The 17,399-nt window shown below is 47.5% G+C and overlaps 8 protein-coding genes across 8 annotated transcripts; 3 read left to right on the top strand and 5 right to left on the bottom strand.

Annotated features, from left to right (window-relative positions):
• Window positions 1–357: 357 nt before the first annotated feature.
• L228DRAFT_284497 (hypothetical protein) lies at window positions 358–1,849 on the bottom strand. The gene is made up of 4 exons (XM_018336229.1): window positions 1,595–1,849; window positions 1,185–1,477; window positions 881–1,042; window positions 358–704 (listed from the first exon to the last, which is right to left on the bottom strand). The coding sequence occupies exons 1-4, from the start codon at window positions 1,821–1,823 to the stop codon at window positions 396–398; spliced, it is 993 nt and encodes a 330-aa protein (XP_018186086.1). The 5' UTR covers window positions 1,824–1,849; the 3' UTR covers window positions 358–395.
• Window positions 1,850–2,134: 285 nt separating this feature from the next.
• On the bottom strand, window positions 2,135–3,488 carry L228DRAFT_232104 (NAD(P)-binding protein). Its single transcript, XM_018330587.1, has 4 exons — window positions 3,240–3,488; window positions 2,928–3,134; window positions 2,485–2,852; window positions 2,135–2,419 (listed from the first exon to the last, which is right to left on the bottom strand). Exons 1-4 carry the CDS (start codon window positions 3,370–3,372, stop codon window positions 2,237–2,239), a joined length of 891 nt encoding a protein of 296 aa, XP_018186085.1. The 5' UTR covers window positions 3,373–3,488; the 3' UTR covers window positions 2,135–2,236.
• A 789-nt stretch (window positions 3,489–4,277) lies between these two features.
• Window positions 4,278–5,737, bottom strand: L228DRAFT_213407 (acid phosphatase; the record flags this gene model as incomplete). Its single annotated transcript, XM_018329981.1, has 2 exons — window positions 4,278–5,092; window positions 5,149–5,737. 2 exons carry the CDS (start codon window positions 5,735–5,737, stop codon window positions 4,278–4,280), a joined length of 1,404 nt encoding a protein of 467 aa, XP_018186084.1.
• A 1,750-nt stretch (window positions 5,738–7,487) lies between these two features.
• Window positions 7,488–9,137, top strand: L228DRAFT_253774 (amidohydrolase 3; the record flags this gene model as incomplete). The annotated part of the gene is made up of 1 exon (XM_018333775.1): window positions 7,488–9,137. The coding sequence occupies one exon, from the start codon at window positions 7,488–7,490 to the stop codon at window positions 9,135–9,137; it is 1,650 nt and encodes a 549-aa protein (XP_018186083.1).
• A 127-nt stretch (window positions 9,138–9,264) lies between these two features.
• L228DRAFT_253773 (amino acid transporter) lies at window positions 9,265–11,016 on the bottom strand (the record flags this gene model as incomplete). Its single annotated transcript, XM_018333774.1, has 4 exons — window positions 9,265–10,042; window positions 10,105–10,724; window positions 10,807–10,920; window positions 10,960–11,016. 4 exons carry the CDS (start codon window positions 11,014–11,016, stop codon window positions 9,265–9,267), a joined length of 1,569 nt encoding a protein of 522 aa, XP_018186082.1.
• Window positions 11,017–11,237: 221 nt separating this feature from the next.
• L228DRAFT_173199 (hypothetical protein) lies at window positions 11,238–11,840 on the bottom strand. The gene has a single exon (XM_018329502.1). It carries the CDS (start codon window positions 11,787–11,789, stop codon window positions 11,457–11,459), a length of 333 nt encoding a protein of 110 aa, XP_018186081.1. The 5' UTR covers window positions 11,790–11,840; the 3' UTR covers window positions 11,238–11,456.
• Window positions 11,841–12,229: 389 nt separating this feature from the next.
• L228DRAFT_284492 (major facilitator superfamily transporter) lies at window positions 12,230–13,765 on the top strand (the record flags this gene model as incomplete). Its single annotated transcript, XM_018336228.1, has 5 exons — window positions 12,230–12,488; window positions 12,549–12,754; window positions 12,812–13,106; window positions 13,160–13,262; window positions 13,339–13,765. The coding sequence occupies 5 exons, from the start codon at window positions 12,230–12,232 to the stop codon at window positions 13,763–13,765; spliced, it is 1,290 nt and encodes a 429-aa protein (XP_018186080.1).
• A 581-nt stretch (window positions 13,766–14,346) lies between these two features.
• L228DRAFT_232091 (hypothetical protein) lies at window positions 14,347–15,515 on the top strand (the record flags this gene model as incomplete). The annotated part of the gene is made up of 3 exons (XM_018330586.1): window positions 14,347–14,806; window positions 14,857–15,076; window positions 15,126–15,515. The coding sequence occupies 3 exons, from the start codon at window positions 14,347–14,349 to the stop codon at window positions 15,436–15,438; spliced, it is 993 nt and encodes a 330-aa protein (XP_018186079.1). The 3' UTR covers window positions 15,439–15,515.
• Window positions 15,516–17,399: the final 1,884 nt, after the last annotated feature.

The raw sequence follows: 17,399 nt of genomic DNA, 5'->3' as shown, positions 1-17,399 counted from the left end.
GATGGTAAACCAACACAGGCCCGAACAGCCGAGAGTTCTAACCAGCTTCTGTCATTTTATAATGTTTGTCGTTTTATCTATTTCTCCTTTTTGTACGTGTCCTGACTTCTGGAAGTAATTAGACACTTGGTTTTATCTACAGGCTCCAGAGGGAAGTACCAAGTAGTCTTCAAAGAAGGATGTATTTGAGTTGTGAATTTTAATGAATTCTTAATTTCGTGAATCGTGATGGTAGTAAAATAAATACATATGAAAAACATGAAGAAAAATAAGGAGAATAAGAAAAACAGCATTCAGTGATAAAAAAAATGGGGAAGAGCGAAACCAGTATAGCGCGGAGAGAGAGAGAGAGAGAGAGAGAGAGAGAGAGTCAGTCCAGAGTCAGACATCAAAGCCTATCCCACAACTTGTCCCATGTTCTTTGCAAGCTGAACAGCAAGAAGGTCTTCAATCCGACTAGTGCCATCCCGCGCCAGAGTCGTCATGTCGTCTAACTTGGCAAGAAGATCATCAATGGTCTCACCCATGCCAGAGGCAGACAGAATTTGGGCAATCGCCGCGTGCGTTTCCACGAGATCTTTGCTTGGTTGAGGGATGTCAGTGTCTGTCCTGAGCGTGACAAGTCGGTTTCTAGGCAGGAATAGTCGAATGTAAGGCTGTGGGAAGTGGGGGTATGTTTTGATGTAGTAGACGTTTGGCCGCTCCTACACAAGATTAGTAAATTGTCATATTGTCTGGTTTTATCAGGCGTCTGGGAAGGGGAAAACAAAAAGAAGAAGAAAAAATAAAGAAATAAATGAAAAGGGAAAAGAGAAGAAAAAAAAAGGGAAAGAAAAAGAAATAAAAAGGGACATAAACAACATAAGAAATAAAAGCATACAGTACTTTCCAAGGCAAGATTAAATTCGCCGAATTGTTCACGAATAACGGGAATCAACGTTAGGGCGTTGCTAGGGTGGTTGATTTTTGTTGGATCGAGTATACTTCCAAGACGTGGAAAGCATGTATACAGTGCCTCCCATAGCTTTGCACGCTCGAGCTTCTATGCCATTGAGAAATCAATATATGTGTCATGTGTTGCACTGATAGATGTATGATCTAATGATAGAGAGGAAAAGAGGAAAAAAGGAAAAGAGGAAAAGAGGAAAAAAGGAAAAGAGGAAAAGAGGAAAGATGTCGCGTACCAGCTCCTCTGGTACGTGGCCTAATACAAACGGCATTATGTGAGCCACTTGTGTAGGGACCGCATTGCTGAGATGCCGAGGCGCTTCGTCCATGGCGTAGGTATGATCAAAATACCCAGTCACGACGCACTTGTACCCATCTCGTACTAGGCATGTTTGTTTGAGCTGCAAGAGGTCGTTTTGGAGACTTGAGTCTGGTTCATCGAGTTCGGAAGGTTTTCTTTCTGGACCTGCGTCTCGATCCAAGGGTGAAAGTTCCAAAGGGATAGATTGTAATATAATTGCGGCTTTTACTGTGTCTAACGGTTAATAAGGGTTGATGGTAGATGAAGAATACTCGAATTTTGGACAGCGTTGAAAAAAGGACGGTGTTAAAAGGATAGGTTAACTAGAGGGAAGACTTGACTTACATGGAATAAGAAGATTCTCGACCAAAGTCTTCGCCAGGCTCACAAGTTCTATATCGTTCCGACAATTGCTGATTTGAGAAACGATGTTTGCTTTTCCGTCCGGCGGGAGGTGTTGTATAAATGCTTGAAGGATTCTACGGGTGTTATCGTTTGGCGTGGACGATGTATATCCCTCAAGCCGATTTATAGCTTCTATGGCTGCAGCTTGTTGACCTTCACTGCTGGCCATGCTGTTCACTTTGACAATTGCTGGGTTATGGTAGTCTAGAGTGGTAGTGATGGTATTTAGGCATTGAATGTAGAGTAATGAATGGACTTGTTGGAGATGCACTTTAGGAGTGGACAAGTGATTGCAGGTGTTTGATTGGTATACGAACAGTGGGAGTGATGGCTGACATGTAAATGAGCAATGAATAGGGTGGTCGCTGAGAAAATGAATGGTATTGATGCACGACACAGTCTATTTGAAGAGATAGGCCAGCGAGGCAGTTAGCCCGAGGCAACATCAAGAATTTTCAAGATGCCCGGCTAGTTCTGTTTCGAATATATTAAATATGCATTGATTTCATAGTTTATAATCTCAAATCAAGTCACGGTTCATATTTTTACATTTCACAAAGAAAAGAAAAGAGAAGAAGGTAATTACAGCTCGTAAACTACCTTTTTGGCAGAAATCTTCCCCTGCTTATACAAGTCGAACCCCTCCGTGACTGAATCCAGACCCTTCAAAAGCAAGATGCTATTTGGCTTGAATCGTACAGATTCCAACCAGTGGGGCAGTCTGTCGTAAAATTCGCTTGCCAGCTCGTGGTCGTCACGCAGTGCCTATTAGCTATATCAGCCTTGGAGTCCCCAAAACGTCAATTGCTCTCAATAATCGGCGTGCTTACCGGCCAACGTAAAGCTCCATAGTTATGCTCTTTCAAAAAGGCAGTAAACACCAAGACATCGGTTACTCTGACATTCTTTGCGACATGTTCAGTATTGGCCTTTCCAGGCCGGACTGTGCACAAAACGCCGTCGCCGGTTACAGCTTTTGAAGCGGTCGCCGAAGATGCACCGGCGCCAATGGTGTCGAATACAAAAACGAGATTAGGCACCGCGGCTTTAATCTGCTCGGCCACGTCGTCGGATTTATAGTCAAAGGCATGTTTTGCGCCAAGAGACTTGACCAGATCAAAGTTTTTGGGGCTACATGTCGTGGCTATATTGAAGCCGTAAAGAGCCGCGATTTGGATGGCGTATTGTCCGACGCTTGCTGATAGAGCACATCGGTTTAGTAAATACTTCAGGCCTGAATTAAATGATCACAAAGGAGACGAAGGAATCGTACAGCTTCCGCCCCAGATCAAGATACTCTGATGAGGTACTTCACGTCGAATCTTCAGACAATGATGAGAGAACAAGGCTAGCCATGCAGTGGCTCCGGCGAGCGGTATCGTGACTGCTTCTGCGGAAGGTATGTCTGCCGGGACGCGGAAGCAGATTTTCTCGTCCGCAATGGTATATTCGCTGAATGCTCCGATGCCCTTCGTTTCACCTACAACATTTGTAAGCTGAACTATTCAACTGGTACAGAAAAATGGCATGAGCACCCCTTTTGGGGGACAGCGCAAAAGCAGTGATTGGTGTAAGGAACACACACCTCCCCAGACCAAACCCGCCACTTTGTCACCATTGCCAATTCTCGATACACTGTTGCCTGCCGCAACAACGGTCCCGACAAAGTCGCAGCCCAGAACGGCCCCATTGCCGAAAACTTTGTTCTCGAAAGACATACCTGTGTTACTGTTACCAGAGTGAAGCTTACAAGGGTTGTTTAAAGAAAGGATTCAGGGGTCATTACAGTCAGTCGGATTCTGAGCCGCATGAGAAACTTTGACAAGAACCTGATGAGGTTGCGGCAAGGGCGTGGAAATCTCTTTGATGTGAAGTGCAGGTGTCTCGTCTGCGACGATCGCCGTGCAGGTTTTTGGGACGGTCCCTTGACTGGTGAAGAAGCTCAAATCTTCTGAGAATTCCATTGTTTATATTGCAGGTCTCATTCAATTTCTTATCAAGTCAATGACGATTGAACAATCTAAAAGTCGGAATAACAGAGTGGACTGAGCGGGGAGAAATTTGTCACATAGTAAGCAAGCATGTGAGCTATCACCTGCTGTACGGCCGGCATGAACCTGCAGTGACATCAGATACCCTTTCATTATTGAGATTTTGGGCTGTATACTAAATCGAAAAGGTTCCGACGTGGATTTGCGCGTCATAGTGATTTCGCAGTCAAGGTCAGCGTTATCTGCATTGAGCGGAGAAGCTTCCCCGCATTTTAACATCAACCTTAAACTGGAGTAAGTCTGGGTGACTTGGCAGGGGAAATGGCACTCTTGGTCTCCCTTCCCGGCAGTATAACTTTCGCGTCCCGGCTCACACGGCTGCCACGGCTCGAGCTGAACTAATAAACACTTCAATATCTGATGCTGCTCAATACGAGAGATAACACAATGATATAATTATTTCCATTCTAAATGAATGCGTTGGCGGACAAAATAAAGATGCGCATGAATGCTCTCGAATCGTGATTTTATCATCGTCTCATGGAATTGATGCTTAGGTATAATCGACTTTTAGTTACATTGGAAATATACTATGCTCGTGCGTATATAGCGTGGTATCATTGAATATTGACTTAGGCCTTGGTCTCGGCGACAGCAGGCGCAGCGGCACCAGTGTTGGCAAGTCGCTTCTTGCTGACAAGACGCAGACCGCCTACCAAGACAATGAGCAATTCAAGACCGAGAATGACGCCAAGCGTGACCATAGCACCAATGACGCCGGCAACGCCCAGCGACATGCCACCGTGGTGGGACGAGCCCGAGGATGAAGACGAGCTCGTGCCGGCAGTAGAATTGGAGGTAGTGTAGGCGGCACAGGCACCATCGGTATTACCGCAAGCCTTGCACCAGTCCGCCTCGGATCCAACAGCAAACTTATTCATCTCGTCGACGAAAGTGGTCCATGGCAGGACCAGGTCGGACTGGCCAAAGAGAGGATAAGCGATCGGCTCGCTGCTGTTGGACGTGGTACCATTGTGGAAGAGAAAGCGGACCGAGATATCGTCGGCGGCAGGGAAGGTTGCGGTCGATGCATTGGTGACCAGCTCAAAGGTCATAGAAGAGGCGTAGTCGGGAACACCGTAAAAGTCAGGGTTCGACTTGGTCAGCTGAGCCAGACCGAAAAAGGACATGAAGTTGGCATAGGCACCAAATTGGATGGCGAATTTGCTCTTGCCCATGCCGGTGATGGTCGTGTTGAGCTGCTGGACCACTTGAGCGGCAAGTGAGGCACCTGCCATGGCACGCACAGGTTCGCTCTCATTGTATGCCAGGTTCCACTCGTGGGTGTCGGCAAGAGTTCGCAGCTGGAAGAAGGTCTCATTGGTAAGGAGATTGGATGAAGGGAACGAGGCGTTGTGAATGGATGCGACATTCAGCAAGTCAAAGACTATAACCGCAAGTTTTAGCTGGGAGCAATTGAAATGTGAATTTGGTTTCACTTACTGGTGTAGGCATTCTTGTAGCTGATTTGACTGGGAGGAAAGGTGTTGTTGATCATCGGGGTCAAGCCCTTGTAAAAGTCGGTGGTCGAATTGAACAAGGCATTGTACTCGTTGGAGAAGAAATACTGATTCGAACTGGAGGCGGCTTTGTTGCAGCCGCTGGCGCCCTGGAGCCATCCGGCATTTTCGCTATTGGTACCAGTGGAAAGAGCTTGGATGGGGATCAATTGGTAGCCATTCAGAGGCGACTCGATCTTGGTGCCGTTTCTCAGCGTCTCGGCGCCCATTGTGGAGCCAACAGGCGGGTAAAGTCCCTGTAAGAAGCCCTGGGCAGAATTGAAGAGCACCGTGTCCGAGGGCGCAGAGACGGTGATCTGGGACTGCTTCACGATATCGGTGCTCATGCCATGCACCTGAGCGGAGGCATCCGATGCAATGTAGCGGTTGCGGAACCACTGTCCCGAAGTGAAGACCTCGAAATAACCCAGGTCGGTGAGATTCGCCGGCGGCGTCATCTTGGCCGTGCGGTCACCATGACGGTGGAAAACATAGACACCAAGAACAGTCTCAGCAGCCTGAGCGAGAGGCATGGCAGCCAGAGGCGCCAGCAGAAGGGTGGTCAAATGCATATTGATTGAAGGCGAACCCTATCAAACAATTCAAGATCAATTGCAAGTAGCTTAAACCCCAAGATCAAAATCTGGCCTGCAAATCACTGCAAAAGAATAAAAAAAAAAAAAGAAGAGGGAAAACAAAAGAGCAGGAGGGGGGAAGGATATAAGCTTCGACAAGATCCCGGTCCAACACTCGACATGATGATAGCTCTCTAGCTAATCAGACGGGTTAGCTAGACACCAAAAAGCAAAGAAAATTTACTTGACTTTGACTGATTTGGGAGCGAAGAAATGGAAACAGTCCAATGAGCTCACGAGGTTCAGCCAAGAGTGGGGGAGATGCATGGTCGGATGAGATGTCGACAGCCCCGCAAGCATATGATTGAGTTGCGACCACAACATCAAAATCTCCTCGCTAATGAACCCTTCTCCGCGGCATACTACGAAGTAAGCGTTGCCAGTGTTGGTCTGAGAAATTGCAGCCAAGAGACAAGGGAGTTGATCGAGGATTGGATGGAGGCTTGGCAAACAAGGTGAGAGATCCTACCGTGATAACACTAGTACCCGCATCCGTCACAAACTCACGCCAGCCTTTTCTGCTACCCATTTCCAAGTGAACCAGCACAGTAGCAGTCGTCAAGATAAAGAGAGTAACTGCATTGATCTATAGATACTCAATCTTGCTCAATCCTCAGGATCTCTTCGATGATGGTTGATGTATGTCTCCGTTCTCTCCACATTGAAGGAGTGGCTACTGCACTCCAGAACATGTTTAAGTGGAGATAGTGTCCCTTCGGTCCTCTCGGTAAAGAATCCGACCACGCGACATGGCATGGAGAAAGGGCGCCAGGGTACAAAAGGCGCCGGAAAAAAGTCTTGAGCAATTCATTCAGCAAAGAGCTACGAGATAAGCAGTTTGAGCCAATTATTTACCAGACCATTAATCACCAGGGAATTCTCCGCGGACTCATGCTGTCTTTACCAGGTAAGGTATGTACCTTATTTTGTGCGTTTCATTATTATTGGTCAATTCCCCGTCATAATCTTGTACTAAGGTAGCTGAAACCGAAGATAAGATCATCAGATATTGAAATCTTCCACTACTCGCGATGATGAGGGAATCCACCAAACACGATAATGATGATTTCTCTTCTGCCGTCAATTTACCACGACAGCCATGACAATCTTTATTTGCAGCTTGAGTTTTTTGACGGATAAGAATTAATAATCAGCTGGTATACTGTCCACTCTATGTCGATGGACAATACCAATCGCTAGAACATAACCCGATCAATGCTTTCTATTGTATGTGCACATGAGCAAATGAAAGCAAAGGCTCTTCGGTTCACCGTCCCTGTGATGCACAGTCGCTGAGGAGCTCTACCTTGCAAAGCTTTACGTACAAGTTCTTGGTATCTTCGGATAGACAAGGAAGCTTCCTCCGATTATTTGCGACCGAAAGCGAATGTGGGTCTGAGTGCGCCCTCCGATGTCATGGCCGGACCCTTTTTCTGCCTCTCCATCCCGCCCTAGGCCTTTTTGCCTACAACAGAGAGCTTCAACCTCCAAAATATTTCATAAAAATCAATTTCATTCCGACTTCCTATTTTCTTGTTCATGGTTATACCCGGAGAAGAGAAGCTTACACAATTGCCAAGTATCAAAAGCAATACTGAACCGCACCTGCTTAATCGGCGCTAAGAAAAAGACATCGCCGGCTCACATGATGGCGACGATTTTCAAAAATGGGAAATTCTTCAAAGGCGTTGAAGCAGAGAAAGCCAATAGCGGCGCAACCGCAGAATGCATGATCACAAACCACGACCTCATCACATACATTGGACCCGAGGACAATCCTCTTGTCGCCAATGCCCTCAGCGACGCATCCACAACCACAGTCGATCTTGCTGGAAAATGGGTTCTTCCCGGATTCATCGACGGACACATGCACCTGCTGTTGCTCGGTTCCGCTCTCAAACGTGTCAATCTGGAACCCTGCAAAAGCCTCGACGACATTCGAGCCGCCATCAAACAGTATGCCCTTTCTAACCCTCACGTGCCGCGCATCCTCTGTCGCGGATGGATGCACCCCATGACCAACGGAGTCGCGCTGGCCAGCATGATTGACGATCTCGACCCGCGGCCCATCTTCATCGACTCCAAGGACCTGCACTCGACATGGTGCAACAGCGCCGCGCTGGCCGAACTCGGCGTCGAGACTGAACCCAACCCTGACGGCGGGGAGATTCACCGCGACGAGCACGGTCGCGCATCGGGTCTCATCAGCGAAGCCGCCGCGCAGGTGTTTGTCTGGCCGCATATTGCGCGCGTGCAGCCTCTCGAGGACAAGCTTGCCTCGTTCAAAGCAGCCATCAACGCGTACTCTGCCGCCGGGTACACCGGCATGGTCGACATGGCCATGGACGAGAACGCCTGGGAAGCACTGCAGATCTTGCAATCCCGCGAGCGCCTCCCCGTACGTTTGGCAGCGCACTGGCTCATCAACCCGAAATCTACAGTAGAGGAGAACCTCGCGCAGGTCAACCGTGCGATCGAACTCCACAAGCAGTTCAACGCCGAGACGTCGCCAGACTTGCGCATTGCGGGTATCAAGGTGATTTGCGACGGCGTTGTCGACGCGTGCACTGCCGCCTTATGCGAGCCCTACGCGTCAAATGGATCGTCCTGCGAGCCGCTCTGGCGCGAAGACATGCTCAGATCCGTCGTGAAACACGCAGACGCAGCGGGCCTGCAATGCGCGCTTCACGCGATTGGCGACAAGGCCGTCAAGATGGCAATTGACGCTCTCGAAGACGCCTGCGGCCCCGGCAAACGGCATCGCATTGAGCATCTTGAAGTCACGAGACCCGAGGACGCGCAGCGTCTAGGCAAATTGGGCATCACGGCTTCAGTGCAGGCGGTGCATGCGGACCCGGCCATCCTGCGTGCGTGGCCAAAACTGCTGGGCCATGAGCGCTGCGGCCGCGCATTTGCCTACAAGGATTTCCTGGACCAGGGAGCAGCGCTCGCGCTGGGAACAGACTCGCCGACTGCTCCATACTTTGCGTTGCCGAATATTTATACTGCTACGACACGACGGTCCGCGCGGGAGCCCGAGTCAGTGGAGACGGTGAATGATCATTTTGCATTGTCGCTGGCCCAGGGCCTCTCAGCGGCCTCGAAAGGCTCGGCGTATTCTTGTTTTGCGGATAAATTTACAGGAAGCCTGCAGCAGGGGCTCAAGGCGGATTTTGCGATTGTGGACATGGACTTTACGGCCGAGAATCTGCTCAAGGCAAAGGTATGCGAAACGTGGTTTGATGGGCAAAAGGTGTTTCAGAGAGCTTCGCCGCACCAATTCATCGTCCCAAAATAATTGCGAGAATGCAGGTGGTATATACAAAATATTCAGAAGGTGTTTGAATGGAGAAGCGCCTTCGAGCTTTTACAAGATTCGATGAAACAGAACCAGAAAGAGAAAACAGGGGGAAAAAAAAAGAGTGTTATGCATCTGTGGTTTTGCGCTCGTCCTCAACCATCATTTCGTCGCCGAGGATGCCTACTCGTGGCGGGCCACGGTAATTCCGCTGGCGAACAAGCCACCAAAGAGCGACAAAGATGGTCAATCCACCTGTGATCAGACTGGTGTAATTCATCGACGCGGCCTCTGTCGGGAGCGCATACGGGAAACAGAAAATAACAATAAAAGCAGCCATGTAGATGCAGGCAAGCGCATTGACTACGAACCCCGTGATTCCACGCATAAAGAATGGCCCAGCCCGAACATTTGATCGGCCAGTGAGAAGATTGGGCAGAATAGCGGCGAGGTATGAAAGAGTTGAGAGCTGCACGAACGATCCGACAAAGGCGTTGAACGCAGTGGTGCTGCCGACGTAGATGCAGCCCAGGATCGTAACCAAAGCGCCGCAGACCAGCGTCGCATTGAAGGGGTTCTCGTGCACATTGTGAATTTTTCCCGTCCATGAGCTGAAAGGGGCGGCATTGTCTCTGGCCAGCGTCCACAGCGTGCGGCCCGCGGTCGTGTAGCATCCAATACAGGTAATGAGCGTTGGCAAAAACGCGACAAGGAGAAGACCGAATGCACCGCCTCGTGTACCCGTTGCTTGGTGGTAGATTTCCGCCAGAGGAAAATTGAAATTGCTGTTGAGCACCGCGTCAATGTCTTGAATGCTGTACAGAAGCGGGATCATATAAAGCAGCCCAGTGATGAAGCCGATGCTCATCTGTGCTGCAATCGCCTTGGGCACGTTTGTCCGGGGACTATGAACATGGATCAGTCAATAAGTCTCCATGAGTCGGGATGTGAGTAGCAGAGTACGAACCTCGGGATTTCCTCTGCCAAATGCGACGACAGATCAGGCGTACCGACGCTATACGCTCCGTTGAGCATACCCGCGACAAACACAAATCCGTTGCTCGAGTAGCCAGTCATATTTTGCCACTCGCTCCACACAAACGAATTGGTCCCATATCCGGTGCCATTGACATGCGGCATAATAGCACAAACTAAAATCGTGACGAAGACGCCTCCCAAGATCAAGAATCCCCCGACGTTACCGATAGCCGGCAGTCCGCGGTTGCCAAAGAGCACGGTCAAGCAGCAAATCCACGTAATAATGATATAAGTCACAAAGACATGCCATGCCTTTGCCGTATATCCCGGGTGAAAGAGACCGTACATGGACACAACCTGGTTTCCAAGAATGGACGACATGGAAGCTGCGCCGAAAATCCAGGCCAGCGTATTCCAATAGCCGGCGAACCAGCCGCACACACGGCCGCCCCGACCGGCAGTGACCGTAGCCCAGTGATAGACGCCAGCAGCAGAAGGGATCGCGGAAGAAAGCTCGGCAATTGATGCGGCGACAAGCCAGTAGCATACCGATACGGCGATGAACTCATAAATAACACCACAAGGGCCGCCATTGTAGATGGCTACTTTCTGTTTCATGTCGCGTGTGTCAACAACCACAGCATTCAATCATAGCTTTTATAGATGCATTGCAAACGGGGTTAACACCTACCACACTGCCACCTTGAGCAATCCATGAGTTTCCCGTAGTGATTGCAATCGCACAAATACTGAGAAGACTGAAATTGCGCTGCAGCTCCTGCTGGTGGCCGGAGGCATTGACGACCTTGACCTCTCCTACAGATGACTCTGGGCCCGTGCACACCGCAGGGTCTTTGTCTTTCAGGGTTTGCGCAGGAACGGAGACCGGGTCAGCCGCCATCATTGGCAAAAAATATGGTTTAATCCGCAGTACAGCAATTGATAAGAAGAAAACCCCAGAAAAAGTAAAAGAGAAGGATATTTAAACGACGCGCCAGCAGGAAACACAGCCATATCATGGTCACTTAACAAAGCACGAAGTCGATGGGGGTAACGTCGGCAAAGGAGTTCGGTGGTTGTTCGAGATAAGAGAGGGGAAAACAACATGTTAGGAGGTCACCAGCTGTCGATCCCTGCCATAAAAAGTCCCGACATGCCTTGTCGTTCGCCAATGATCTGCATTTCGAATACATCTAGAAACTTAGGGTCCTGGTATCGGGACGTCAAGTCTCAGGGGTGCAATGGTTCCTTTTGTTTTGACAGCTCGGTTGATACCTGGTTGCAATGGGGAGGTCCTGCCGACTTGACCACTGAAAGGGCGAGTAACCGGGTATATCGACATTAGTGTATTGATTTGGTGCCGCCCCGTTGCGACCCGAGCAGACCCACATAGATTGGAGAAAGAGATGGCCGGGGATGATCCATGACAAAACCCCAGGTTATGGTGATAAGCAGACGAGGGTCCTTGACAACCATAATGGCTTCACGTAAAGCTAGAATCCACCTCAACCCATTCTTTTTGTCGCGTATTAGAGATAAATGGCATATAAAAACGATGAAGCTTGAGACTGAAGAGAGATGAAACAACACGTATGGATTCAGGATTTGGTGCAATCGCAACGTCATGCGATCCCGAGAAATCGGAGAAAATTGACCCGAGGACTTGTTTGGCATGGAAATCTGGATTCTCTATCGCTCTTGGCTCAGTATCGCGAATAACATGACAGAGTATTTGTAGATTGCATGAGACATCACGCTAATATGGAATTTGCTTCAGAGACGGTGGTAGTGCTGCAGTATGCTGTCGATGAATTCACGTGATTATTGTTCATATAAGACATCTCCCCTACTGCGGCAATTCGGCTTCATCCAGCAGAAAAATGTGGCTGAGACATGCGTGGGAATTTGTGTTTCTTATATCCGAAACCCGATTGACGGAAAGCTTGTTCCTCGAAGTGGATTAGGGTCGACCCCCCTTGAGCTGACAGCGGCAAAACATAACAATCACAATGCCTCCTCCTCTTCGTAGATTTTTCACATCAGGATATCCTTCAATCCGTCAGCCGTACTGCTTTTAGAGAATACGACTAGTAAAGCGCGATACGGGCATCATCATGGCAGAGAAGGAACCTCAACAAACGGACTCTCTCCCAGACGAAGCCCCTCCACCGATCAGCGAAAAACCGGTTGACTCGCAAGACGTCTTTCCAGAGGGTGGAAGAAAGGCGTGGCTCACGGTCGCCGGAGCTTCAGCATGCCTTTTCGTCTCCTTTGGCTGGGTCAATTGCGTTGGTGTCTTCCAAGATTACTACCAGACTCATCAACTCAGAAATTACTCGCCTTCACAGATTGCTTGGATTCCAGCACTACAAAGTATGGAAAGCACTGCTACCGTCCCTTTCTTTTCGTCTTTACTAACGAAAGAAACACTAGTCTTTTTTATGCTTTTCAGTGGAACATTTGTCGGCAAAGTGTTTGACGACTATGGACCCGCATATTTATTGTTCATTGGCACTTTCCTCCATGTCTTCGGCCTAATGATGACGAGTATCTCGAAGAAATACTACCAAATCCTGCTCAGCCAGGCCGTGTGTTCTGCGATTGGAGCCTCGATGGTCTTTACCCCAGCATTTACCAGTGTGAGTTTTGTGCGGGGAAATTTATAGTTCTACTCGTTAACTAAAGTTTCTCTCTAGGTGACGACCTGGTTTAGGGCTAAGCGAGGTGCTGCGCTGGGGCTCGTCGTCGCTGGCTCGTCACTAGGCGGCGTCATTTTCCCGGTCATGCTGATTCATTTGCTTCCAGAGGTCGGATTCGGATGGGCAATGCGGATCTGTGCTTTCTTGATTTTGGCTCTACTAATTTTCGCCAATCTGACCGTGCGGTCGCGAATTGCCCCTACGAAGCGGCCATTCCAACTGATGGCGTTTGTCCGACCTCTGAGAGAACCGTCTTTCTCCCTGTTGACTGCTTCAATTTTCTTCTTTTTCTGTAAGTCGCACAACTCGCTCTTTCACTTCTTATGCGTTGCTGACAATTTTCAGGGGGCATGTTTATTCCTTTTACATTTATTGTGGAGGGAGCTCGCTCGCATGGCATGTCGCCGCGTCTCTCAAACTATCTGGTTCCGATATTGAATGGCGCAAGGTCAGAGCTCACCCTAACCGACCCCCTGTTTTCTTAGGCTCGCAGCCCGCCCCTTTAACTAACAACAGACGCGTAGTGTCATTGGGCGAACTGTCCCAAATATCATTGCCGACAAAGTAGGCCACTTTAACGTCATGATTGTTATGAGTACTTTCACATCTATCCTCATTCTTGCCCTCTGGTTGCCAGCTACTGGAAATACTCCGATTATTCTGTTCGCAGCCCTTTTCGGCATTGGTTCTGGCGCAGGTATTGGTCTCACTCCAGCTCTCTGCGCGCATGTCTCGCCCATCAAGGAAATTGGAGTACGCACCGGTACAGTTTTCACTTTCTCAGCCATTGCAGCTTTGACCGGCTCGCCAATTGGTGGGCAGATTATCATTGTCAGCCATGGTTCGTTCAAGGACGCCGCCATTTTTGGTGGCGTCAGTTGTGCCATCGGTGCAGCACTTGTCTTTGCGACGAGAGTTTGTCTGGCCGGCTTTAAGAAGACAAAGATCTGAATGGACTGTCTCTCAGACACATAATACCCCTTTATGACGCTTTCGGGTTTTGTTGAATCGAATGTTTTTACTGTGAGCATGAAATTATGAGATAGAAGAAAATGTGTCGAAATATAATCTTTGTCTCGACAACATGAGATGTGAAGATTTCATTGAATTCGGTTATGCCCTTATGTCAAGATAGGCTCAGAAGAATATTATTATAGAACGGATTTTATTGGATTCACCGATGCTTTAGATTGACTTGAAATATAATCTAGTTGGATTGGACAAAAGTAAATCCACAAAATACAGAACCTGGTCAAGTGAAAGGATACGAGAATCAAGAAAATCGCACATCTAGCAACATGAATATTGCATTCATAAAGTTTCAAGAGGGAGTAATCGTAAATTTTCGACATTGAATATTACTTGGTTTTTGTAAATTTCCGACGTGGGAACTCACACGTGTCATTTAAATGTACTTGTAAATCTTAATCGTTTGCGCTCCGATCTTCAATTTTTTTGTTCGTACACCACTATTCCTATTCAAAGAGGCTCCTTCCATTTTCTTCCCCAATTTTATTTCCGGTCAACAGAAAATGCAACCAAGTCAGTACGGAGACTTTCACCCGGAAAATATACCTACCGCACTTTCCCATCTTCGACCTGACGGCCACGTCCCAGTCCTAAACGACAATAGTTTCTATGGCGGCCAGTGTCATATTTTCAAGGCAGACTTCCCAGACGGCGAATGCTGGGCTGTGCGGATTCCACTCTACGCACGATACGCTTCTCGAGATGGCTTCATCATTCAGCTCGAGCACGAGGCAAAAGTTCTCCGAGAGCTGGAGCTCAAAGGGTTTCGATGGGCGCCCAAGCTAAAGAGCTCCAGTCTCACATTCGAAAACGTGGTTGGATACCCGTTCCTTGCCTTGTCGTGGGTGCAAGGCACGCCTCTTTCCTGGTCTGAAGATCATCCACCACGTTCTCTCCGCAATAAGGTTCTTGGACAAGTTGCCCTGATACAAGAGGCACTCATCGAGTGCACCAAAGAAAAGAGTCTGTCTATCACCCTGTTATTACTTTAAGCTATTTACTCAATGCAATAGGAGGCACCGCTACGAAATTCTTCGAGAGAGTAGCAAACAACAGACTCTACAAAGTCCGAAATGGCGACATGCCTGATATTACAGAGCAAGACTGCTTTGAACAAAAATCTCTTCTTCCCGAAGTGCTTTATCCCAGTCTGGACGACGCGCCATTTGCTCTGGACCATGATGATTTATTACCATCAAATATAATAATTGATGAGGAGCACAATGTTGTCGGGTGAGTTGAAATGGCGATTAAGTGTATGTATATAGCTAACATATAAAAGCATTGTTGATTGGGGATTTGCTGCAAAAGTGCCAATGCAACTGGCTGCTGGTCTTCCTCGATTTCTATATGCCCAGCCACCCGACCGTCCACCGAGCCAGACTCTTCAAGAAGACCGAAAAGTCTACCTCGCTTCCCTCGCTTCTCGCTCTTCTCAAGCTGCGTCCTGGATGTCATTCATTCAATCTGCTGAAGCTGTTGATTTTCGAACTTGCTTTCTGGAATCGCTGATGAGCAAGGGTATGCACGCTTGGCTAGCACGGAGGGGATGGAAAATTTCTCATTCAAATCATCCCTCCAAGGATTTCAGATGATCCGACTGAATCTGTCTCCTGTCTCGCTATGGTCGGTTCGATAAACAATGCACCTCTTGGTAAACTTTTCGACACAGATTAACAGAAGTCACAATACCTTTTTCAGAAAGACCAACCTATGAAGTCCTGCTTTTGTTTCCAGAATTCCATACTTTATTTAATGTTTCTGAAAGAAATTCTAGAGGCCGCCGAAATTGACCGGCCCAAATGGACACACTTGATGACCAGATTACGGCGAACTGAACCTTTCCAGAAACTATTAATGCCGACCAAAGTTTTCGAATTCAATACAACGAAGGAAACACTAATCATTTTACAAGTCCAGAAAAACTCAAATCATCGGAACTGGTGCACTTGAAATGCCTAAAACTATTCACAAACAATATCAACAAGAGAATATTACAACCAAAGATTTTCGCTTTAAAATGTGAAAACACTTTAGAAAGATTTATCAACAAAGTTCAAAACACCTGTATAAAACTTATCTCGTCCTACCTCATTTATACTCTGTCGATCCTAAATAATGGTATAAATATACTTTACAACCGAATTCACACGGAGGGCTGAACAGAGATAGAAATGCTGTTGTTTTGCTTTGTCACAAAGAAGACGCATACGGACCGCCAACTTGTTCTTCAAAAGAGTATTCATAGTCTGGCAAAAGTTCCAGCATGCCAGGAAGAAAATTAACAGATGTCACAAGGCAAATAAATCGAATCGAAAGCATGGAGCCAGTCTGGACAGATCGGACAATCATTTTGTGGTTCGGGCCACAAAATTAATAAGGATGACCATCGCTTAGACTGGGCATTAGTCAGTGTTGATAAGGAAAGACTGGGAAAGAACAAGGTAATTTTACTCGAACATACAGTAGATCTTTCTTCGGTGAAGTATTAATTCAGACTAGGTCCCACACCAAAATGCATGGCAAGATGTACCAGGAATCAATAGTCACGTCCTTCCTCCTCTGGAACAGAAGATAGTGGGCTTCGGACCTCATTGCCGGGTCCCTGAATATGTTTACAAAATTGGCAATAGGAGCAACAAAACAGTCGGGGAGTTTGACTATACCAAGTCAGATGTTAAATTCTTCGAAGGGGACAAAATATCAACCGAATATGCGTTTAGTGGCCTGGAGGGCAAGTTTTCTAAAGGAGGGGACTCAGGAGCAGTGGTCTTTGACAGGAAATGTCAAATTGTAGGACTTATTTTTGGTAGTAATGAGATGAACGAAAACAGGGGTGTCACCTATGTTACTGACATAACGCATCTTATTAGTGACATTGAGGCAAGAACAAATTGCAAAGCTTGTCTTTCAGAGTCATTGATAGGCCTGGAAAGATACTGCAAACCCTGAATGCCTCTTTTCTCCTTTCAAGATGTTAAAAAATTGTCAGAAATTACTGGTTAAAATTTAGTAGTTGGCTATCTAGAAATTTAAAAACAGATTTGAATATGAATTGACATGCTACTTCACAGCATATATCTGCCCAAAAAGAAAAAGAAAGTAAATGAATAAATAAGAAAGATAAAAAAAGTTGTACTTTAATATTTAAACTTTTCGTGATCTTATCACTCCCACCTCGCGGAACAGCGAGCCCTGAGCGATAGCGGAGAGTCGGGCACTTATTTTACCGACCGCCGGTTCCTGAATCACTAAAAGTTGCTAAAGGACTAGCCCTGTCACGCTATGTAAGACTCATTCTACGGTCGTTTCTCCAGGGACGAGGACGTACCAAATGGTGAGGAACTAATTCTCGTGACCATGGATGCCTGAAAGGACTCCCCACTGCTTTGCAATCAATGCATCAAGGAGATGCATGTGTCTTGGCGGTTCTAATCCCATGGCGGACTCCTTTGCGAAGCCAAGAAAGTCATGGTTGCTGACAGCACTAGTAAGCTATAGCTATCCTCTGCTAAACTTGTCTCTACGACCACCCTGCTAAGCTCCTCTCCACTGA

The sequence above is a fragment of the Xylona heveae genome (assembly GCF_001619985.1).
Source record: "Xylona heveae TC161 unplaced genomic scaffold L228scaffold_9, whole genome shotgun sequence".
NCBI lineage: Eukaryota > Fungi > Ascomycota > Xylonomycetes > Xylonales > Xylonaceae > Xylona > Xylona heveae.
The sequence above is the reverse complement of the archived record's forward strand: the minus strand, read 5'-3'. Positions and strand labels throughout refer to the sequence as shown.